The sequence below is a fragment of the Cupressus sempervirens genome, chromosome 9 (assembly GCF_028749045.1).
Source record: "Cupressus sempervirens isolate cs-2001-9-10 chromosome 9, ASM2874904v1, whole genome shotgun sequence".
Classification (NCBI taxonomy): Eukaryota; Viridiplantae; Streptophyta; class Pinopsida; order Cupressales; family Cupressaceae; genus Cupressus; species Cupressus sempervirens.
In genome coordinates this window covers 196147515-196173048 of record NC_143126.1, presented here as the reverse complement: position 1 = coordinate 196173048, position 25534 = coordinate 196147515, and the positions used below count along the sequence as shown (strand labels likewise).

The 25534-nt window shown below is 33.4% G+C and overlaps 1 protein-coding gene across 1 annotated transcript in view; it reads right to left on the bottom strand.

Moving 5' to 3' along the window:
* The window catches only part of LOC149538155 (nucleobase-ascorbate transporter 12-like), a 37765-nt gene extending 35600 nt beyond the window's left edge, over nt 1–2165 (bottom strand). The window contains exon 1 of the mRNA XM_089799544.1: nt 750–2165. Within this exon, the coding sequence (XP_089655670.1) occupies nt 750–1353 (604 nt within the window). The 5' untranslated portion in view covers nt 1354–2165. The remainder of the gene's footprint in view (nt 1–749) is intronic.
* Between the last annotated feature and the right edge of the window lie 23369 nt (nt 2166–25534).

Sequence of the window (25534 nt, the reverse complement as noted above, 5' to 3'; positions counted from 1 at the left end):
TCTGAAAATGTGTTATATGAAGGAATGACTATAATGTCATCAAGAGTGTTGCAGCAAATGAGAACCAGAGTTATAATCAATGCTCTCCAAGACAATTAAAAAATAATGATTAAAATTTTGTCTCATGCAACAAAGAAACTGCAAGCGTCTGAAAACAAGCATTATAGCACCAAATAACCCTCAACCCTAGCATATTTGACAAAGGACGCCTGCACTACTCAGTGCAGATACTCAAAGCTCTGTAAAACAAAAAATTGTTATGCAGTTGAAAAAGGTTCGAGAACTGTAAATCTTTCTCACAACAAGCAAATTTTGATTTTCACACAATAACATATTTTCATAAACCTAGCATAAATTCTAAAGCAATGGGGTATGATGAATTAAAAATATTAAACAGAATCTGATATTTGTGTGACTTCGTACTTTACTTGAGACTTCCTGGACGCTGCTTCACAGTAGACAGAAGTGAAAATTATAGACCTAATCTCAAATTTATCTGAGCTTATACTTCCAGACAGACTTCATTGACGTTCAATGCTGTGTTTTCTAAGAGTACCTTACCCATTTTAAAGCTAAAGTGCATGCAATGCAAATAATTGGAATAAGCATAATTAAAGTATTCTGCAGCATGTCCGAGCTCGTTGTTCATAATAAACTACCTCTCAATTTAATTTTATTTCCCAAATGCATCCAAGCAAACTCAACGTTAAAAATCAATGCAATGCAAATAAATAAAGCATCCAACTGACCTAATCCGGGGTTATCTCTAAGCTCATACTTCATATGTGACTGCCTGGACAGCATAGCATCCTCTGTATCCTGTGAATGAGACGACATAACATCAATTTCCGGTATTTCTCTCTGCACTGGCCGGGTTGGCTTTGGTGCCTCCAGATCGGACCCCTTCTTGGCTCTGGCAGGCGGAGGTGCAATAACCGGGATGGCATTGGCATTGGCGTTGCCATTAGCATTGGCATGAGCAGCGCCACCATTAGCATTAACCTTCTCAATTTCCTTGACACCGCCATTCGCACGACCCATCCCAACCTCCAGATCCACATTCCGGCCGACACTACGCCCAGGGGGAGGAGGGGGCGGTGGAGGCGGCCTAGCACCGCTGAAGTCTGTACTAGTGCCATCACCGTCACTGATAGTACTCGCCGTAGTCTCGCCAGAGAAATTGCTTTTAAAGCCTGTTCTTTTAGCCCAGGTTTTTAACACCTTAGGATTATGACTCTTATCGTGCGGCAAGGGTTCCATTCTCGGCGGCCACGGGCCCGGCCTGCTGCTACTTTTCCCCTGTAAATGTAAATCCTCATTATCTCCCCCTCTCGTGCGCACCGAGTTCGCCATTACCTACTACAAACCCTCAAAACAAATCCTCGTCCTCATCAAATGTAAACCCTAACACTCAGAGTCATTGATCCAGCCATCACCAGCATCCCAACGGGCCAAAGATAAAATAATACAAGCATTTAAGCCACAAAACCAGCACCTAAAACTGCGACTATTTAAGCCAACAAAAATGAGGTAACGAGTCCTTATCTACACGACAATTTACCAAACAGTTGGCACAAGCCGAGTTCTGCATCCAAATACAAGTACACATCTTTCTGCTGTACCTAAAAAATATAAACTCTTCCCCTCCGATCTATCACGTCTGCTCCCCGAATAACCTGTGGGGTCGCTGGAGTAGATTCAATGTAATATAACAAAAACAAAAATCTTGAAAAAAAATGGCTTCTCACTGAATTTCTTCCGCATTCAAATCTTCAAGTCTCATAAATCTTCCACACACATTCATTTTCAGTTCTTCGTCATTACCATGACATGATTTACAATAGGGTTTGTAGGATTTCAAATTTTTTGACACATACAGCAGAGATAAAGCCTGCTGTGCTGTGCTGCTTGTGAAGACGAGAACCTTTTTCTTTAGCATTATTTTTTCCGCCCTGCCACTCTGGGCTGAATTTTCGTAATTATTTTTCTTCAACTAAATGATTCTGGATGTTTCTTTTCCTTTAAACGCAGTAAAAATAATTATTATTATTCAAAAATAATAATTATTTAAAAAATAAATGGCGACTCTATAAAGCTAAAACATAGGTGCTTGCGTAGAGTACAAATTTGAGACTGTAAAAAAACTTAATAAAGATATTCAGAATATGAAAATAGTGGTGATTTTTTTAATTTAAGGTGAGGATTTGAGAGAATATCTTACACATTGGGTCCCATGATCGATTCATTTACTCTTATAAAGGGAGGATGTGGGTCCCTCTTGAAGTTCATTGAATTCTAGGCTAAATAAAATGATGGAGACATTTTCTCTCATTTTTCATTTTTATTTTAAGTGAGATTCAAGTTAGATTATGATGTTTTGTGAATTTAGAATGGGATTTGACTGGGAGAATCTTTACCACGTCATGCCTTGTCATGTGATCCAAAGAAATTTGAATTGTGGGCATTAAAACATTGATTTGCATTGGTGTAGGACACATGGTTTAGGAATTTTAAAGAACCACTAGGGAGTGGTCTTTTCTATTAGAATATATGAAAGTGCAATTGTTCATAAGACTATAGTTGTACATTAGTTGGGAATTTTGGTTGTCAATTTTTGATAAATGATTGATGATAATGATGCTTTTGAATTTGATTTCTTTGAAAGTTATGTATTATAATGGAGAGTATATTCATTGACTTTAATGTATTTGGAGAAGATTTTTCTGTGTTTTATTTCTCAATAGATTTGGAATCATCAAGTGCATGTTAGTTGAGTTTTCCAACAACTCTTAATTCATTCATGAATATTGTGAGGTAAGTAAATAATCGGTGATCTATAGTTCAAGAATATTGGAGGAGTGTGTCAAATTCAAATTTTTCTGTTAGAAATTTTAATTTGAGCGTGTATTTTAATATTTTTTAAACATTGGCTTTGGGTATTTCCATAAAAACCTTCACTTGTGTAGGCATCCTAAGTAACACTAGTTGAGATGGTGCACTTAACGTTATTAATGTTTGTTACTAATTAATTGTGTTGAACCTTTTTTGTGAAAGTTTCACCCATTGCTAAACTGCACTTTAAAGAATGACAATTTAGTTTCCTTTGCTTGCAAGAAGCTTTGAATTTAATGTGACTTTGCACTTGTTAAAACTTGATATAGAATTAAACTTTCCCTTCCAAGTGCACTTAAATGCCATTTCACTAAATATCATCTACATATTACAACGTGGTGGTATCAATGTGACATCACGTTATCTTTTGTTGTTTCCATGTGCCTTGTTGACCCAAACCTAATTCACAAGCTAAAATGTCATTTCACTTTGAAAAGTTTGCAACCATGTGATAGCAACATTAACATCTTCTCAAGTTGATGTCGTACATTTGAAAATTGATCAAAGCACTCATCCATTACTAATTTCATCTTTCCCAAACCTTAATATTGCATCATCATATATTGTGATGCTATCATCATCATTTCAATGGGGTCATCATCGAAGTATTATTTCTAAAAGTTAGATTCTTGGTTTTAACCTTTCCATCTAATCTAGATTCTTAGTGTTATACTTTGTGCTAATGTTTCTTTCTAAACTATAAACTTCATATTGACATAATCATATCATATGAGTTTCATACTCAAGAAATGATCTAAGTTGGATTTTTATATTTGCAATTGATACAATAACTCTCATTTGAACTCAACATTAGCAAAATGTTATGTATTAGGTTCACTAGTGAATTCTTGCATATTAGTAGAAGTTCAAATATTTTCATAATATTTTCACTAATTAAATGATATGGCATTGAAGCTAAGTTTTCATTGGACTAAAAGTGATAAAGGTAAAGTAACCTAAACAATATATCACAAAACTACTTATACGTGAGTAAAACCTGCATATGAAAGAAGAGTTCAAGAGAAAACTTGCTAATGATTTTATTCAACAATTTCAAAATAATATTGACCCTCAAATCTCTTTGTTGATTTGAGGAATTGTAAGCAAGGTGTTAAAGAAAAAGTTGGTGACTTCATTGGTAGATTTAAGCATTTGTATGCTCATATTTCTTATCATATGCCTAATGTTGACATACAATGCATTTTTATTACTATTTTACAACAAGACATTAGAGATAACATACTCCTTACTGGGTTCTCTTCATTTCACATTACATCTAGTGCTTCATCATTATCAACTACAAGTGAATCAATTTGAGCAAAACACTCTAATGGCTTATGTTCTTGTTGATAAGAGTGATGTCATATCCAATTTCAACAAGCTTCATAAACTTAATATCTATGTCAAAATCAATAAATCATCCAACACTATAGATGAGAAAGTGGTCGCAGCATCTAAAGGTGTGGCTTCTTCATCCTCTATTTTTAGACCTTCTTGTATATTTACCCCACTTCACGAATCTTTGCATAATGTGATGTTGAAGTTAATGAGTGCAAACATGATTGAAGTTCCTCCTATTAAACCTATTGACCCATCTAAGATACTTATTGACTTGTCTAAACCCCCATCTAGATTATTTGATCCTTGAGCTTTCTATTAATTTTATCTTCAAATTAGTCATGATACTAAAAAACTCATTTCTTTGGAAAACATGATTCATGACCTTATTGATTCTAATTCTATATATGCTGATGCTAATATTAATCATGTAAACTAATCAGTTATACCTCCTAATCAAAATCTTCAAATATACACTAATCATTTGTCATCTCATTCAACCAATGATATTATGCAGCCTTGTTCTCCTATAAACATTAATTATGATGATAAAGGTGATGAAGCCAACCGTGGTGTTAATCAAGTTGAGCATCTCAAACCTAAACCTCAACTTCTCCCTCAAACTTCCATTACCTTTAATCTTGTTGAAGAAATTAAATCACCTAATGATCCCCTTGACGATGTCACTAGGGTTAGTGGCATTCCTTCCTATGGTACTCTTGTTGATCCTACTAACAAGTTCAATGTGATAACAAAATATCATATTTTTAGTAAATGCTTACAAAAAAAACCATATGATATAAATGTTGTTTTTATTCAACCTTAGAATGATTTCATTTACCTTTCCCATGGTTCCTATGGAGGTTAGTGGAAAACTTTCAGATACTACTTTCACTGTCATTCCTACTTTAAATAAGTTTTAGGTAAACTTGGTGTGTCTTGGATTACCTCGATGAAACTTGTGGTCTATCCTATTCATAAATATCTTAATTTTTTTCATGATGGTGAGAACAAAATTTTTAACCATAGTCTTTATCAACCTTCTATGTCTTGAGACTTCATTGACCTTGATTTCTTTTGTCCTTATATCCCTCGACCAAATAAAGTTTGTCCTAGTTATCTGTTTCAATCATACCTAGCTTTCATGATCCAAAAGATATTTGAACTTTGCAAGCCTAGAGATTATCCTAGATGTGGACTTCTCCCTACACCACCTATTCCTCATATGTATGTTTTTTTTCTACCTCTTATTTCTATCTCTCAACTTATTGTGGTTTTTTTCGTTCTTTATCCTAAAGAAGAAAAGGACTTGATGTTTATTAATATTATCTCAATCCAAATATCTAGCAAAACTAAACATAATTGTTATGCTCGTTATTGTTGTTTCAAGCATCGAGCTAGAGCTCATAAATGTGCTTCTCCAAATATTTCTTCACCTCACATATGTCTTGCTTCACTTTCCTTTGCCCAACCCATGTTTGAACCTATGGAGGAAGTGAATTTAAAGAAAGTTAAATTAAACAAATGTGACAATGTTATTTGTATCTCAGATTGTTAATATTGATGAAGAAGATAATCTTAATAGTGATGTTTATGATACTAACAATGATATGCATGCTAGTGATTCTAGTGACATGTATGAGATTAGTCATATCAATTACAATTTACGAATTGTGTTTTCCCAATAGTTATCTATCACTCCTACTAATGAAAACATTGACCTATCTTTATAGCATGGTCCCTTCTTTGAACTAGCTATTATTCCATATGTTGTGTTTGATGTTACTCCTCTTGCAGTTTGTCCACCTTCCCTAAATACTATAGATCAAGATGCGAGGTGTGGGGAGGGGAAGGTGATATTCCTTATTAGCTAATCTTGTGCAATGGCTTTCTTTGTTTTTATTTTGTAATATGCTTCTCTTTTGATGTGTTGTTTGTTACATGTTTTGTTTAGATTTCTTTAAATGACCCTTGTTACTTTGTTGGTGCAAGGTGATAAAGGAATCACAAATGTTATAATGAGTATTTCTTTTTTATCCCACTTCTTCTATATAGTGTTACATGTTGTAGTGTACACATATCATTACTCATAAATGATCATTTGTGTTGTTCGCTTGGGATGATGTAAATAATAGTTCCATTTTATTTTTGGTCTTTGTGATGTTGGCCCAAAAAAAGTTCATCGTAGCTCTTATGTCTCCCTTTTCCATTGTGTTATAGTTATATTTATTTTACGGAATGTTGATATTGTTGGTATCTCTAACCATTATTGTCTATTAGTATCAACCACTTAGTCATTTACAAGGCAGAGTTAGATGATCTTCACTGTGACCGAGGTACTCTACATAGGTCAATTCATGTACATAAGCAAGTATGTGCCAAGCTCTATAGGAGCCGAGTGAGTATGGTCACTGAGTATTTCAATATGAGCTAAACTCAACTCATCAGTGACCGAGGAAATTCCAAATATACAAGTACTGAGTTACATAGTGTGTGCCAAGCACAATACCTATTGAGCATCAGATGGGTAATACAGGCCGAACAGAAACAATGTCGAGCATCAAAAAATAGTAAAGATTGAGCAATGCAGAGTTTACATAAAAATTATAAATGGAATAGAATCTGAGGTAATGTGTTTTACAAGCTAACATGGAATGAATATTTAAATATTGTAGAGGTTGTTACATAAAATTTAAATGACGTGGATCATAGATCCCTATGTTGTGTGATCAATGATTCAGATGGAGAGGCTATTATGGAAGGATCTAGAGAACTCTTTATGAAACTCTTTAAGTAAAGATGATCTTAACCTAGATCATAGAGTGAGAGAGGCATGCAGAGTAAGAGAAAGAATAGAGAAGTGTATGCATGTGAACAAGGAGTAAAGTGAAGGATTGAGATCAGATCAGAAGTTAGTGAAGGGTTCTGTTATCATCTAATACAGCAAGTGACATATTCATGGTAGTGAAGTGAAAGGAAAAGACAAGTTTATTAAATAAGAGGAGAGGATCAATTAGCAAGGAGAAGACTCAAAATCATCTTGCAGAGCAAACCAAGAGTCGAGTATTCAATCAATTTTAACTGACTTTAATTAGGCTAAATCTCTTAACAGAGTGGTCTTAATAAATCTTTGTAAATCTCCTAACAGAGTCCTTACTTTGTTGTAAGTGTTAAATCCTCTAACAAGATGAGACTTAGAAGTCTCTTAAGCCTTTAATAGGGAAAACTCCTCACAAGGCAGATCATATCCTATGATTAAACATTATAACCTTAATTGGTTAAATTTATTACTGTAGTAGTGAAGATTTGTGTGTGTCATCCCCACCCTAGTTATACATTCACCTTGGAGGGTTTCTGGATAACAAATATTGTGTTATGTATTTCATTTTCATGCATCTGATTGATAAGATTTATATGGTACGACAAATTTACATTACAAGTTTTACATGCACAAGTTTACTAATAGATGTGAGTGAATTGATGAAAAGTTTAAATGTTTAAGATTCTGATTCACCACCACCCCCCCCCCCCCTTGGCATCTTGTTTATCTTGTTTATGCCTCTATCAGCCAACAATTGGTATCAGAGAATTCATTCTCTGAAGGAATCTTAATGGCTTGGAGATTAGATCTTGGAGATCGAGGCTTTCAAACTAGACAATGTTATTAACAATCAAGTGATTGACATCCAACTCATACTATAGAAACTTGAGAAGGAAAGACAAGATCTAAAGGATTCTCTAAAAAGGAGAAAGGAAACTGTCATTCAGATAAAACAATTTTCATATGAAGTTCAATGGAGACTAAAGGATTGTTTGAACCTATCAATCTAAATGACAAAGCATTTGTTGATCTTCAGAACAAGCTCTTGAATGAAGAAATAAGAGGACTAAAAGGAGAACATGAAATCCAATCAATAAGACTATGTGAAGTGACTAAACAAAAGAAGAAAGTGTTAAAGTGGGGTTGTCATTGCACCAAAGCACCAGTTTATCAATGCCCGATACAATCACTCAACTTATAGTACATAGGAGGTGGTCAAGCCCTTCTCATGAATCCCAAGGGGAGCACTGAACAAATTTCTAACAATCTCCCCCTCAATGTTACCTAAGGGTTTGAGGATTCAAACCTATGACCAAGCTTTGATACCACTTGTTAGAATATACAGTCCACCAATATAACTGGGAGGGCGGGGGGGGGGGGGGGGGTGTGTGAATCAATTATCCAACTAATATCATAATTATCAAACTTATTAAAATTTAACCATATGAGCAATATAATCAAAAACCACAACAAGATACTCATGCACAATAATCCCATAAATGTTAACCAGGGAAACCCTTGATCAGAGGGAAAACCCCGGTGGGGATGACACCCACAAGATGATGTACTAATATAAATATTCTTTGTTAGAGGATGGACCCTGTTGGGAGTCTATAACAACATTTCGTACATATCAGTCCCTATTAGGAGACTTCGAATCCCTGTTAGGAGTTGTGGAAGATAGATGTATCCATTGTCCAAATAGCTTTAGGAGCAAGACCAATGAACCCACTATCCAAATGATCATTGTATTATTCCTTATAGAATAATAGAAATGAATAGTACTTCCTCTTTCTCTATTCTATCAACTAAACTTTTTCTTCTTCTAATCTTGTAACCAGATCACAAATCTTGCATCCAATAATCCCTTGGATTGCTTACTCGCATCCACCAATCACTCTGCTGCTTTTCACACTTCGCATTCAATAAAATGATTACTTCTACTTTACAAACAAGGAAAACATCTTTCCTTAATACTGTATCTTCAAAATAATTCCTTGAGTCAGCCTTGAAGCTTTTCCAATTAATTATAATAAGATAATTAATTAATTTATCATTATAATAGCATTGTCCGCTCACAATCTATGCAACTTCTCACATGTGTGACACTAGGGCTTGTGCATTCACTGATGTCATCATCAGGTTGTCTTATGTCATTGTTTGATCATGCATCTCTAGATTATATCTCTGTTGGAAGATATAATACAAACATCAAGAACCACTTCCTAGGTACTCTATCTCTATACTACTCTTTGTAAATTAAGCATATCTTTCATACATCTTCAACTCAGGTACTCCGCATTGAACCTTGACATCAAGATGTGTCCACCGTATAGAACACGTCCATGAATGTGCATCACTAGACAATCAAAATATTGTATGTACAACTAATATCTCTATCTATTGCTTTATCAGTCTTCACAGACTTACTGCTATGTTGACATCAATGACAAACAAAGTCATGAATGCAACATGTCAATCATGCTAACAATCTATCCAAGTGTTCTAGCAATGTTTAGGATACTCCCCCAAAGGAATACCATCAGCATTCATGCTAACAATCTCCCCCTCTAGCATTAATGGCAACATAGATGAAAAACATCCAAGTATCAAGAATACCAAATAGTACTTTGTTGTTGTTGTTGTTGTTCTCATCTTTTCAAGTCTTCATCAATCAAATCTAAAAACCTCTGGAACATTGCTTTATTATGCATCTTCATGAATCTTTCTAAATCTCCCTAATAGAGATATGCAACTGTCTCTCCCCCATTCAACTAGAGGATGTTTTCATACACTCTCTCCCCCATTGACATCAATGACAAAGGCTTCATTATGTGAATTTACTACTTCAATTTATAACCAACTCAAGTGTCCAAAGTGTTGGATACAATTGATTAAGTGTGTGTTGTCTTTGATGTTACACAAATGTCATATCATTATCGGTCAATATATGCCAAGCTCACTCAGGTAGTGAAGACAGTTCTTAGTGTTTATCGAGTGTTCCTATGTTTTCCTAGTTTAGAAGGCAGTATCTACCAAGTTCACTCGGGCATCAAAAGAAAAGTTGCAGAAAACAAGTGTTAATCGAGTTCACTCAGGTAACGAAGGAAAGCTGGATGGAACCAATGCTAATGGAGCTCACTCGGTTGCTAGAGGATTTTTGTAAGTTTGTAGTGTTAATTGAGCTTCTGTTGGTTAACAAAGGAAATTGTTTCTGAGTCAATTTCTATCAAGTTGGGTCGGCTAACAAAGGATTTTCTTATTTTAGCACATTAAGCTTAATTGATTTATCTATTCCAGCCGACTAAGGTGATGAATATTGATTATTCTAAGTTATATTTGAGATGACTTGACAAAGTAGAAGATATAAGTATAAGTTCAAGTTGTGATTTCAAAGTGTGAAAGTGGAAGTGATGATGATGTGATTGAAGATTTAATGATGAGAAGAGGAAGTGAATTTGAAGGATAAGCATAATATCCTTGTGGAGCAGTAAAGATATATTTGATTAGGAAGGATCAAGTGTAAGCCAGAACAGAGATTTGTAATCAACAAATCAGTTGCATTCAATTCAAGTCATCTCATTGTTACTCTCTAACCATTTGGAGTAGTGATCTAAATCTCCTAACAAAGTTGGCTTAACAACTATTTGCAAATCCTCTAACAAGGTGGCAATTCCATTGAATTATTCTCAAGAACTCTAACAAGGCCACTCCTAATAGGGTGATTAAATCCTTTAATACAGTCACACTTAACAGTGTGTTTTGTAACCTTTAACAGGGTTGGCTCCTAACAAGGCTCACTTCATAAGAGTGAAAAATAGTAACTAGTTGCAATTGGTAGTTTTTCCCAAATTGGGTTTCCACGTTAAATCCTAGTGTCAAATGTGTTCATGTTATTTTATTTTATGTGTTTGCAACTAAGTTAAAGTAATGGTAATCACAAATAACATCTAAAGGTTTATTTGTTAATCTTTTACCGAGCTAATCCAGTTATTACCAAGTTACAACATTATGTGTGTTTACCGAGTTTCAACAATATTCAGTTATCTATTTGCATTTTGTACTGACATCTAAGGGATCTTGGATTTATTATTGTAGTAATTGATTCACCCCTCCCCTCTCAATTACTCCTCTTATATTTCCCTTAATTGGTATCAGAGCTTTTGGTGCTTGGAGAGAAGGTTTCAAGGACCTAAGCTAAAGATTAGGATGTCTTACAAAAGAGAGATTCCCAAGCTGAATAGAGACAATTTTGCAACATCGCAAGGACTTATGAGGTTACATCTGGCTACCATCAGTGATTTAGGTTGCAAATATCTTGATGCTGAATACAAAACTCTCACTGGGACATTATCAATTGAAGATATTGCTAAAAAGAAGAATCATAATATCATGATGATTGACATTGCATCTCCTCTCAGTTATGTTGAATTTGATGAGGTGAAGGATTGCAAAAATGCTTTTGAAATGTGGAACAAACTAACAAATATCTATGGAGGAGAGGACAATGTAAGAAGAGCTAAAGAAGAGAGCTTTAGAGGACAATTTGATCAAATGAGAATGAGAGAAGATGAAAACATTGCAAAATATGTGAAAAGAATCAAGGCCAGTGTATGTGTAATCAAAGCATCCAGAGGAGACATTAAGGAGGAAATTTTTGTAAGTAAAGTGCTCATAACTCTTCTTCCTATTTATGCAATTAAAGTGTCTACTATTCAAGAAAAGAGATGTGATTCAAATAACAAAATAGGCTTGGATACTCTAGTTGGAAGATTGACAGCTTTTGAATTAGGTAACTATGATAACTATGTTCCTACTTCAAAGAATATTGAATCTACATTTAAAGCTAAACTCGCACTCAAAGAAAAAGGCAAAAAGTCAAAATCTAGTCAATCAAAAAGTGAAGAAGATGGAACATTAGAATAAAGTTTACACAATGATCTTGAAGTTGTTGAAGCCCTACTTGCAAGGAAGTATTCCAAAGGCAGAGGAAAGTACAAAGGTAAAGTTCCCCTGATCTGCTTTTCTTGTGAAGAAGTTGGTCACATTGCTGCTAGGTGTCCAAACAAAGAAATCAAGGATGAGAAAAAAGTAACAAGAATAAAGGCAAGAAGGACTCCAAGAACTACAAGAGCTTCAAGGAAAAAGATAAGAAATCTTTTTTTATAGCTAAAGATTTTGATAATAGTGAAGATGAAATGGTATATATTGTTGTGAAAGATGAATCTGATGATGGAGATAAGATGGAACTTATTTCTAATGTTAGCAAAAATGATATATGGATTATTGACAATGGCTGCTCACATCATATGACTAGGGAAAAAATAGAATTTGAGCATATGGAATACTATGATAGAGGTAGTGTAAGATTTGGAAACAATGGACCTTGTAACATAAAAGGCAAAGGATGTATCTTGTTGACTAAATAACTTGTATGTGACAGTGCTTATTGGGTTGAAGGACTAAAGCATAATCTGCTAAGTGTGGCATAGCTGAATAACATTGGATTCAAGGTAGAATTCATGAATGGACAAGCCAAACTATTAGATGGAAAAGGAAATTTGGTTGGATCTAGCAAGCAAAGAAAAGGTAATCTATTTTATCTTGATCTCAGTGATTGTTTATGTTTTATTGCTCAAGTAGAGGAAAGTTGGTTATGGCACAAAAGGTTATGTCATGTGAACTTTGATAATTTGGTCAAGATAAGCAAACATAAAAGAGTAAGAGGTATTCCTAGTTTGAAGAAACATGACATGGGTCTATGCAAGAATTGCCAAATTGGTAAAATGGGAAAGACAAGCTTCAAGAGCAAAGACTATCAGTCAGAATAAGTCTTGGAAATTGTTCATACATACTTATGTGGACCTATTGGAATAGAGAGTTATAGTGGAGAAAAGTTTTTCATTCTTTTTGTTGATGACTACTATAGAATGATGATAGTAATGTACCTAAAGGAAAAATCGGAAGCCTTTCAAAAATTCAAGTAGTATCTTGTTAGAGTAGAAAAAGAAATTGGAAAGAAGTTGAAATGGTTAAGATTAGACAGAGGTGGTGAATTCATCTCCCATGAATTCAATAATTTCTGCATTGAAAAAGGAATCAAAAGACAGGTATCAACCCTTGGTACACCACAACAGAATGGTATAGCTAAAAGAAGAAATAGATCTATCATGGACTATGCAAGAACACTGACGATTGAAAAGAATGTTGCTCTCAAATACTAGAACGAAGCTATTAGCACTATAGTTCATACCTTGAACAAAGTTTAGCTAAAGAAAGATTAAAAAAAAAACACCTTATCAGCAATGGTAGGCTACAAACCTAATGTAAGTTACTTGAAAGTATTTGGCGGCAAATGTTATATATTGAAAGAATCTAGAAAAGAAAAAAATTATTTAAAAGGTGATGAAGGCATATTTCTAGGATACTCCTACAAAAGTAAAGCATACAGATGGTTGAATTTGTCTACTCACAAAATTATAGAAAGTGCACATGTCAAAATTGATGAATTTGCATAAAAGAGTGAAGAAGAAAGCAACAAGGAACCTGAAGACTACAGGAGATTTGTTTACTATGAATTTGATACCCTGCCAAATCTATCTAAGAGAAAAGAAGCTTCATCTCCCGTGTCCCTAGAAACTTCAATAGTTACCAAGTTGTAGACAGTGCAACCTGAGCTACAAGGACCTAAGTCACAATCAAAGGCTATCGAGCTAGTTCAAACCGAGCCTAATGGACCTGAGTCACAGATAGAAGGACTCGAGCTTGAAACTAAAATTCAACAAGATAGTGGAACTCATTCAAAGACTAAGGAGCCTGTGTTAGCAAGATACGTCAAAAGGCATCATGTGCCTAATCAGATCATTGGAGACAAATCAGATGGAATAATGACAATAAGCAAATTAAAAGGTACATGTTTACTTGCTAAATTTGATCTAGAAGTGTTAAAGATGCTCTAGAAAATGAAAGTTGGATTAAAGCAATGAATGAAGAGATAGAACAGATAGAAAAGAACAAAACTTGGACTCTTGTTCCTAGACCCAAGGATAAAAATGTAATTGGTACAAAGTGGGTATTTAGAAATAAGCTGAATGAAGATGGATAAGTATCAAGAAACAAAGCAAGATTAGTGTGTAAAGGTTATTCTCAAGAAGACGGTATTGACTATGGTGAGACTTTTGCTCCTGTAGCAAGACTAGAAGGTGTTAGAACTTTACTAGCATATGCAACACATAGAAGATTTAAAGTATATCAAATGAATGTAAAATCTGCATTCTTGAATGGAATTCTTAATGAGGAAGTCTACATTGAGCAACCAAAAGATTTTGTAGATCTTAGAAAAAGGAGACATGGTTTACAAACTACACAAAGCATTATATGGTCTCAAAGAAGCCTCAAGAGCTTGGTATGAAAGACTCTATAATTACTTGGTACGAATTGGTTTTCAAAGGACTAATGACAACAATAGTCTGTATATCAAGGAAGGACCAAATAAGAAGATTGTGTTGGTAGAAATATTTGTTGATGACACTCTATTTATTAGAAATGATGACCTATGCAAATCATTTTCAAAAGAAATGAGTAAAGAATTTGAGATGTCCATGTTTGGTGAAATAAAATTCTTTGTTGGGTTGTAGATACAACAGAACAAAGATGGTATCTACATCAATTAACCCAAGTATATAAAGGAGATACTAAAGACATTTGGAATGGAAGATTCAAAACCTGTTGGAACCCCTATTTCTATTGGACATAAGCTTTCCAAAAATGATGATTCTAAGGTAGTAGATCAGACCACATACAGATCAATGATTAGAAAATTGTGGTATGTAGTGCATACAAGGCCTAATATTGCATTAGCAGTTGGTATGGTGGAAAGATTCTTAGCAAATCCTAGAGAAAATCACATGATGGCAATCAAAAGAATCATGAGATATCTGAAAGGTACTGAAGAATATGGCTTATGGTACAAACTTGGAGGCAATTTGGACTTGAAGGTGTTTACTGATGTTGATTGGGCAGGAAGTATTGATGACAAAAAAAGAACTAGTGGTGGAGCATTCTTTCTTGGCAAGAAACTAGTATCTTGGACAAACAAGAAGCAAAATTGTACATCTCAATCCACAACAGAGGTAGAATATGTAGCAACAGTAGTCAACTGTTCTAATGTTGTTTGGTTCAAACAACTATTGGAAGGAATGAAGGTAGAGATGTAGTGCTGCCCCTAGTCTACATTTTCCTAGTTTACATTTTTGCTATTATTGCCAAACTCTTTTAGGCCAATTTTATGTTGATGATTAGTAGCATTATCTTGAGATTATTAGATATTGTTTCAGACTTAGTTGATATATGATGAGATTACTTAGTACTCTATACTTCATGTGTGCATGATGATTATTACAATGCTGTTAAATTATTGATGATGTTTAGTTAGATGGATTATCATATGTGTTTTTCTTGTGGATACTTACCCCATACTGCATGTGTATGGTGTGTGTGTTTGTTTTCTTTATGTATGACGCTTATGATGTGGTTAAGGAAGGGAGTCGTAGTCACCTGCTAGTCGAGATCTACATGATGCACCACTTCCTGCCATTGCCTGTTTAGCTTAGTATATATTATGTATGTACATGCGTGGATTTTATGTAGGTTGCAGGTACCAAGTATCAACTTCCCTGAATTACCAAGATGAACGTACCCTATCGCATTATCTCAATGGTAAGAGAGGGGAAATAAATTCTTAAGTTCAAATCCTAAACCTTTGAGCCATTCATCCTAATTGACAATTAGGACAAGTATTTGAGTCGTGTACCTTTTGAATGCGTCGAATGACGTTAATTCATGATTTTAAGCCCTTAGCTTGATTTTGTATGTGTTTTACTATGATGGGTTTTTCGTATTCTGCTTTATGAGTTTTTGGTGAATTTTTTGTTAATTAAGTCTAATTAAAATATTTAATTAATGATTTAATTTAATGAAAAATTATATGTTATGTTAATATTTTATTTAATTAATTGAGAAATTAATTAGATAAAAAGAGTTAAATAAAAGAATTAAATTTGAGAATAAATCTATAAGTTTTAATTTGAACGTGATAATATTTAGTTAGTTTAATAGTGTGTGTGTGTGTGTGTGTGTGTGTGTGTGGAGTGCATTTTTAAATAAATGCTAAATAATATTATTATTTAAACTAATAGATAGTTATCAAAATTAGTGTTCAAAAAATAAATTTAGGAGTGGGAAAAGAAATTAATTTATTAAAAAGTTTCATGATTGCATGATACTTGCATAAGACTAAATTAAATAAATCAATTTAAAAGAGGTCAAGTAAAAATCAAATAAAGTAATTTAATTAATTAATGTATGTTCATGGAAAAGACAAAAGAAAGACAAATAAAAATTAATAAAGAGTTAAAAGGTGTGAGCAAAGAGTTCTCTGGGGTGAATGCATAATTAATGCCCTGATTTTAGGGAGAAAACTCCTTATTGCAATTTGGGGGGTTCATTTTCAGGGGACTGCGAATTTTGGAGAAGGAAGAAATTTTCAGAAAGGAGAAAGTTCTAAAAGAGGAATTTGAACACGAATTTTGGGACGAATTTTTGGAAGTGAATTTCAAAAGGAGAATTCTGAGAAATTTTCAGTGAAAGGTTCTTGAAGAGGAGTGAATTCTCTCACAGTTTTTTGGGGATTTCAAATTAGCATCAGACTCAGGCAGGGTCTTGAGTTTTGATCACTGATTAATTATGCAATTACCCTTTTCTATCTTCATTGTGTCTGTGGGTTGTAAATCTGAATTCTCTGTGATGAAAGCTTAATCATTTCAATATTGTGAATTATTAAATGCTTGTCATTAACTTCTGTATACGTAGGGATTAGAAAAGAAACCAAGAAACCCTCATTTTCTAGATTAAAGAAATAGGATTCAATTTGGGAAGGGTTCGAATTTAAAAATGAAATTCTAAATTGAAAATTTGGATGGTTGGCAATATTTCCTCTATCAAAGTAATGTGGTGATCAAATTATATATATATATACATACATACATATATATATACATATATACACATATATATATATGTATGTATATGTATATATATGTATATATATGTATATATACATATATATACATATATGTATATGTATATATATGTATATATATGTATATATACATATATATACATATATATACATATACATACATATATATATATGTGTATATATGTATATATATATGTATGTATGTATGTATGTATACATACATACATACATACATACATACATATATATATACATATATATATATGTATGTATATGTATATATATGTATATATAGATATATATACATATATATACATATATATATATATGTATATATATATATATATATAAACATTTTTTAAAAGAGAGTTATTTAATTTTTATATATATATATATATATATATATATATATTGTTAATTAAATAACAATGTTTTAAATGTTCCACATTATATAAATTTAAAATAAAATAAAATAAAATAATGTATGGGTGGGGGCTATCCCACGCACCCCCCCACTTAACATTAATTATAGTAGGCCGACTGTTGTACGCAGTCGTACATGCTGACGCAGGACGACTTTGACAGCAGCTTGTGCTGTGATCTCTACAGTTAGCAATTTTTATATCGCTTGGCATACGTTTTTAAAAAAACTCAAATGTATATTATGATTTGTTTTTATTATGATGTTTTAATTATTAGCTTTGTTAATAGTTTTTTTAGATATTAATTTATAATTATTATTTTAATTAATATTAATTGTTATTAATATGCTTTGTTTTTATTATTTAATTTAATAATAAATTTTTAATTATATTTTTAATTTAGTTAATTTTTAATTAATGAATTTTTATTAATAAACTTTATTAAAAATTTAGCATTTTTATAAATAATTAATAAGTATTTTCATTAATATTATTTAATAAATAAATAAATAATATTAAAATGGTTCTTTTTAAGATATGTAAGTATTGATTAATTTAGTTAAAATTTTGTTTAACTAAAATTAATTAATAAAGGAATGATCTTAATAACTTGTAAATTATTCTATTTGGAAATTGACAGATATTATTTAATAATTTGAATAAATTATTACTCGCTGGTTACCTTGGGGAAAATTTACTTAAATCAAATATGGATAATTTGTGCAAACTATTTAGAATAAGGATGGGTTAAGTGAAAAGGGTGAACTATGAAACTTAATTACTTGAAACATATGTTAACTGAAAACTAGGATTTTACATTTAACTCAACTATGCCTTCAAATCAAACCCAACTGAGAGATTATCTTGTTTCTATGTGTGGTTTATGTTTTGGGGTTGTCCTAGTGTTGACCAGTTTTAGGTTGTTACCAGAGGTTCAAGGGTTATGCGATTGTGATGTTATGATGGTTTGTTCTCGATTTTTCTAAACCCAACCATGATGTTGTGTTGATATGCTCTACGATGGATGTATTTACTGGTTGTTATTGCTTTCCAGTTTTCCTTGCCTATACTGAGGTGTATGTATTTGAGATACTTGACTTGACCATTGTGGAGTCTTCGATCAGTGTTATTTTGAGATGCTTTCCGGTTGCTCATTAGGAACTGATGGATATTATGGGTTATCTTTTGATGCTTTTCAGTCACTCGTATAGGGATGAGGTGATTTTATTATGATTCTTTGAATTGTGATTTCATGAGCCTAAGGTAGGCTATCTATGTGTAGTGTCGAGAAGTGGCTTGCAATGAGGGTCGGGGCCCTAAGAGGCTGCTAGAGTAAACCTATTGTTAGTTGTTTAATAAGTGAAAACATCTCACCTAAATACTGACTTAAATGAACCTAACAAGATAATTTTATGTTCTCGCCCATGCCTCGAGTGCTAGTACAAACTAGGATGGGAGTAGAGAGAACACTTGGTTATGACCTTGCATTCCATAGTATGCCTCGTCAGTACAAGAGGATACTAGTGGCCGCAAGGATCATTGGGGACCCAAGATTCCTAGGGGATTGCTCGGGTAACTTCCAACATGATTCGTGCAATGACACTTTCCAATTGCATAGTAGGTTTCCTACGTGTCTTGTGTGCCTCTGGGTCTAGATGTCAATCTATGTTGGAACCTTTGAGTTAGTATGCTTTTAGGGTTTCCTGGACTTAGAGAGTATCTATGTTATGTGATTTGATATCCTATTTGGGACTTGATACTATCTCCTTAGCGCGGTGGGAGTGGGCCATTTAGGTTCCACGCGGTCGAGCGGTAGTGCTTTTTACTCTTACCATTGAGATCTGTCTGTGGTCACCGTGGCTAGAGCATTCTTTGTTAGCATTTACCTTCTTTCTGTACATGGATCATTATGATGGATGGTTATATTTTACGATGGATGTTATATCTTTTGATGTATGGATGTATTATGTATGATGGATGATTATATTTATTTTATTGTACATTTCATGGATCCAAAGAGGATGATGTATTTCTACTTTTACATATGTTTATTATTTTAAGCCTTTCATACCCTGTGACATGTACAGTGGATGAATGAGCATTCTGAATTAATTTGTCAAGAGGCATTTAGAACTAATGTATTTTAAATGGATATTGGACTCTGCATTATTCTTTCATATGGATGTGGTATTTGATGGACTTAGTTTTAGATTAGTTTTAAATGTGATTCAATGTCATGGGATCTTTAAGGAATGTAACCTGTTATGTATGTTATTGCTTCTGCTATTATGTGTTTGATGTGAATGGTGTATCTTTCATGTTTTTAAATTTAAAAAAAAATGCTATCAAACTTAGTCAAACTTTAGATTATTTCTTTTGGATCCCTTGGCGGGGTGTTACAAGAGATCAAAGATCTAGTAGTCATATATTGTGATAACACTAGTGCAATCAACATATCAAAGAATCCAATAATGCATTCCAAAACAAAGCATATTGCTATAAAATATCATTTCTTAAGAGAATTAGTGTAGAATAAAGAAGCCAGATTGGAATATGTGAATACAAAAGAATAGATTGTAGACATATTCACCAAGCCATTACCTAAAGATGCATTTCTATATCTAAGAGGTAAGCTAGGGGTCATTCCCCTATCTAAAATTCACTAAATGAAGTTTAGTGAATGTATCAACCAGAACCTGTTGAAGATCAATCAGTTGATGCAGAATTAGCAAGGGCATATTGCAGATGAATCAATACTTAAGGTACATTGATATTTATAAAATTATTGTCTTTGGCATGTGTTGTCAAAGAGGGAGAAATTTACTATCATATCTCTGAGAAATTTTTGGAACCAGAACAAAGTAAGGAACCAAAGAGGGATAAGTTTTCAAAGAAGTTTACTAACAGAGGGAGTTCTCAAGTCTAAAATTCAAAATTTCATCGTGCTATGATATGTTGTGTTGCCATCAATACCAAAGAGGGAGATTGTTGGATACAATTGATTATTGTGTGTTGTCTTTGATGTTACAAAAATGTCATATCATTATCAGTCAGTATATGCCGAGCTCACTTGGGCAGTGAAGATAGTTCGCAGTGTCTACCAAGTGTTCCTATGTTTGCCTAGTTCAGAAGGTAGTGTCTACCGAGTTCACTTGGGTGTCAAAGAAAAAGTTGCAAAAAGTGAGTGTTAATCAAGTTCACTCAGGTAACGAAGGAAATTTAGATAGAACTAGTGCTAATCAAGCTTACTCGGTTGCCAAAGGATTTTCGTAAGCTTGTAGTGTTAATCGAGCTTCTATTGGTTAACAAAGGAAATCATTTTTGAGTCAGTTTCTACTGAGCTGTGTTGGAATTCCTTTTAGAATAAATGAGAGGGGGGTGAATCAGTTATTCAAGGTCAAGATGTATAAATAAAACTTTTCACAATCCATAAAATGTTCATACCCATGCATGAATTCATTGTGTATCAACTAAAACTTATATGTTACTATCAAATCAACTTGCAGAAATGTAAAACATGAAGCACAACACATCCATCAACACATTTGACAAAATGATTTAATGTGGAAATCCAGTTTGGGAAAAACCACCAATAACATGCTACTCCTTTTTCACTCTTCTGAAGTGATTCCATGTTAAAGGCCAACCCTGTTAAAGGCTACAATACACACTATTAAGTGTGACCCGGTTAAGGGATTTCAGTCACCTTGTTAAAATTGAGCCTTGTTAGAGGAATTTAGGCCACTCACTTGAAATGCCACCCTATTAAAGAATTTTCCAATGACTCTTAAGGTCAACCTTACTCCAAAGGATTTATCCTAGATTGATACAATTGTTAGAAAGTAATAGTAGAGCTTTGATTTGATACAACTTACAACCTTACTTGCAGATTACAGATCTCTGTTCAGTCCTCAACTCTGCTTGGCTTCCATTCTTTGTAGCTTTGGCAACTTGTTCACCCTTCAAGCATTTATCCTCTTAAGCCTTCTTGCTTAATACGCCATTGCAAACTCTTCTCTTGGGTCACTTGATGAAGCAAAACCCCTTTCTCCTTCTCCTTATTAGATTTTCACATCAAACTCTCTAACTCCTTTGCTTCATGACTAGACATTCCTATATACAGGAAATTAGAATATTTTCCCACTCATTATCCATCATCTAAATTAGGGTTTTTGATGGATTAGGTAGGATACAATGTATCTACCCCATATCTTGTCTTCTCTAGAAACTTCTCTGAGAATCCATTTGAATTCACCTCCAAAATGGTTTACATAAGATTTCGTGCCACCAACTCATCAATCTTATCTTCCTCCTGATTCACAAGTTCCAAGAAAACAAACTTGTCAACTTTTATTTGGCGAATCTTCGATCTTTGTCATAATGCAACAGCTCGACATTATCAATCTTCTAATGCTCATCACATACTACATCACTCGACATCAACTGTAAAATCACTCAACATCAACTAGATTTTATTGGTGCTCGACATCAATTGAAAATTATTTGACATTTACCAAAAAAAATTTCACTCAGCTCCAACTGACTTTTTGCTTGTCACCTACTATCCACTTGGTCAAGATTGGCAAATGAACTTTGTTTAACTTATTTTTCTGAACTTTCTAAGTGTAGCTAGCCATTTTGTAACCTCAAGTAGATTATCAATACATTATGTTATTACTGTCTTAACTGATCCTTGTACTTCATTACATAATCATAACTCAACCTTTCCTCTAGGTACTTTTGTTACATCTAGTTGATCAAGTCTTCCTCATCAATCAACTAAGTGATAATACTTGAAACATATAAGCAATTATCTTACCAACAAATAACAATTTGACATTAGTGACAAAACAATGATTGAAAAATATAGTCTTCTTCAACAATCTTTCTAATCAATGATCTTTTCAATTAGATATCAATAATCTCCCTCTTTGGCATTGATGGAAAACCAAACTGATCAACCAAGTCAATCAAATGATGAACATCTTGTTCAATCAAACTAACTAGGTTAAAATAGTAAGACAATACCAAAAAGAAATTTTGTATTGAAATTTCTCCCTCTATCAACAACGTCCATCTTCTAACTAGGTTACAAAATATAAATCCCTTTGATAATGATCCTTTTAATTCTCTGATCAATGTCTCCTTCTTTGTCTTGATCCTTTCTTTGATTGTTTTCTCCCTCTCTGATCCATTTTTGTTATTTCTCTCTCTTTCTTTTTTGATCTCCTAATGATGTACTTTCTCCATTGTTCCTCTTGCACTTGATTAGTTTAATGTTCTTTCTCCCTCTTTGACAACAATGCCAAAGATGTATACTCAACACTTAGCATCTTTAATATATGCAGATATAGGCTTTGCAGTTTCTTCAATTTCTCCCTCGGTCACCTTGCTTGTGACTGTTTTGTAGTTCCAATTCTATGGTTACTTTAGATAGTTCCTAAAGTAAGATCCACTACATCAATTTGTATTAAATGAATGTTAGCTTGTTTGATGCAGGGCACTCCCTTTGTCTTTTACATAGCCTTTGATAGGGGTATGACCCCTAGTTTACCTCTTAGATACTCATAAGCATCCTTAGGTAATGCTTTTGTGAATATATCAACAATTTGCTCCTTTATGTTAATGTATTCCATCTTCACCTCTTTATCTTGGACCAATTCCCTTACATAATGATACTTAATTGCAATGTGCTTTGTTTTTGTATGCATCACATGATTCTTTGATATATTGATAGCACTTGTATTATCACAATAAAGTGTCATTGGTTTCATGATTTCTTCCTTCATTCTCTTAAGTAGCTGTTTGATCCATACCATGTTTGTGTAGTTAATAGCAGCAACAAAATACTTTGCTTTAGCAATAGATTGAGAAGTACAACTCTGCTTCTTGCTACTCCATGTAACAAGTCTTTTACCTAAGAATAATGCTCCTCCACTGGTGTTTTTTTTGTCAGCAATGTTTCCAACCTAATCAGCATTAGTGTAGGCTCTCAGTTCAAACTTTTCATTCTTCTTATAGTATAAACCAAACTCTTATGTTCCTTTCAAGTATCTCATTATTCTTTTCATAGCCATCAAGTGATTTTCTCTAGGATTAGCAGAGAATCTTGCAACTATCCCAACTACTAATGCATTGCCAATCATGGATCTGTATAATGTTTGATTTACCTTGGCTGAATCATCATTCTTTGATAGCTTGAGTGTTGTCACCATAGGTGTACTTATTGGTTTTGAGTCCTCTAGTCCAAATGTCTTCAATATCTCTTTGACATATTTTGACTGAGTGATATATATACCATATTTCATTTGATATACTTGTACTCCCACAAAGAATTTGATCTCTCCAAACATTAACATTTCAAATTCTTGCTTCATTTGATTTGCAAAGTCCTTACACAAAGCATCTTGTCCTCCAAATATGATATCATCAACAAATATTTCAGATAATAGTATACCTTTGTCCTTATCTGTCTTCATGTACAAATTGTTGTTATCATCAGTCCTTTCAAATCCAATCTTCACAAGATAAGTATGAAGTCTCCCATACCATGCTCTTAGTGCTTGTTTCAATCGATATAAGGCTTTGTGAGTCTACATACCATGTTCTTATTATTTTTATCAACAAATCCTTTTGGCTGTTCTATGTAGACTTCTTCTTCTAATATGTCATTCAGAAATACAGACTTGACATCCATCTGATAAAATTTGAAACTTTTGAATGCAACATAAGCAAGTAGAATTCTCACTCCTTCCATTCTTGCAATAGGCGCAAATGTTTCACCATAGTCAATTCCTTCTTCTTGTGCATATCCCTTGCAAACTAGTCTTGCTTTGTTCCTTGTCACTTCACCATTCTCATCCAGCTTATTTTTGAATACCCATTTGGTACCAATCACATTCTTGTCTTCTGGTCTAGGAACTAGACTCCATATCTTGTTCTTCTCTATCTGCTAAATTTCTTCTTCCATAGCCTTGTACTAGTCATCATCTTCTAATGCATCTTTCACTGTCTTAGGTTCCTTCATGCTTAGCAAACATGATTCACTTCTCAATTTATTTCTTGTCATTGGCTTTGCATCTTTGTCTCCAATGATTTGATCTATAGGACATGATGTCTTTTGACATATTTGAACAATCTTGGCTTAGTTTTTGTAACTACATTTTGTCTCTCAGCTTCAGTGTCAATATATACATCTTTATCATGCATTTCAACATATATTTTCTTAAAGTATTTCACATTAGGTGAATATCCATACCATAGTTGAAAAGGTGTTGAATGAGTACCTTCCTTGACTTGCACACAGTTCAAGGTATATACAACAGTACTTATAGCTTCTCTCCAGTATTTTAGAGCAACATTCTTCTCCATCATAAGTGTTCTGGCATAGTCCATTATAGACCTATTTCTTCTTTCAACAATTTCATTTTGTGGAGGGGTCCTAGGTGTAGATGTCTATCATTTGATTCCTTTGCCATTATAGAACATCTCAAACTCATTTGAAATGAATTCTCCTCCTCTGTCTGATCTCAAGCATTTTAGACTTTTACCTATTTCTTTTTCAACTCTTGCCAAGTACCACTTAAACATTTGAAAAGCATCAAACTTTTATTTTAGAAACATGACTGTCATCATTCTAGAGTAGTCATCAACAAATAACATTATGTACTTATCTCCTTTGTAGCTTTTCACTTCAATAGGTCCACACAAGTCACTATGAACAATTTCTAGTATTTCTTTAGAGGTATAAGCTTTACTTTTAAAGCTTGACTTTGTCATCTTACCTAGCTAACATTGTTTGCACATTATATTATCAGGTTTCTTCAACTTAGGCAAACCTCTAACTCTTCTCATGTTACTAATACTAATAAGATTATCAAAATTAACATGACATAATCTCTTGTGCCAAAGCCACACATCATCAAATTTTGCAATAAGACAAGTAGTATCTTCTATATCCAGATAGAACATATTACTTCTAGTTTGATCACCTTTTCCAATCAAGTTTCCATTTGTGTCATA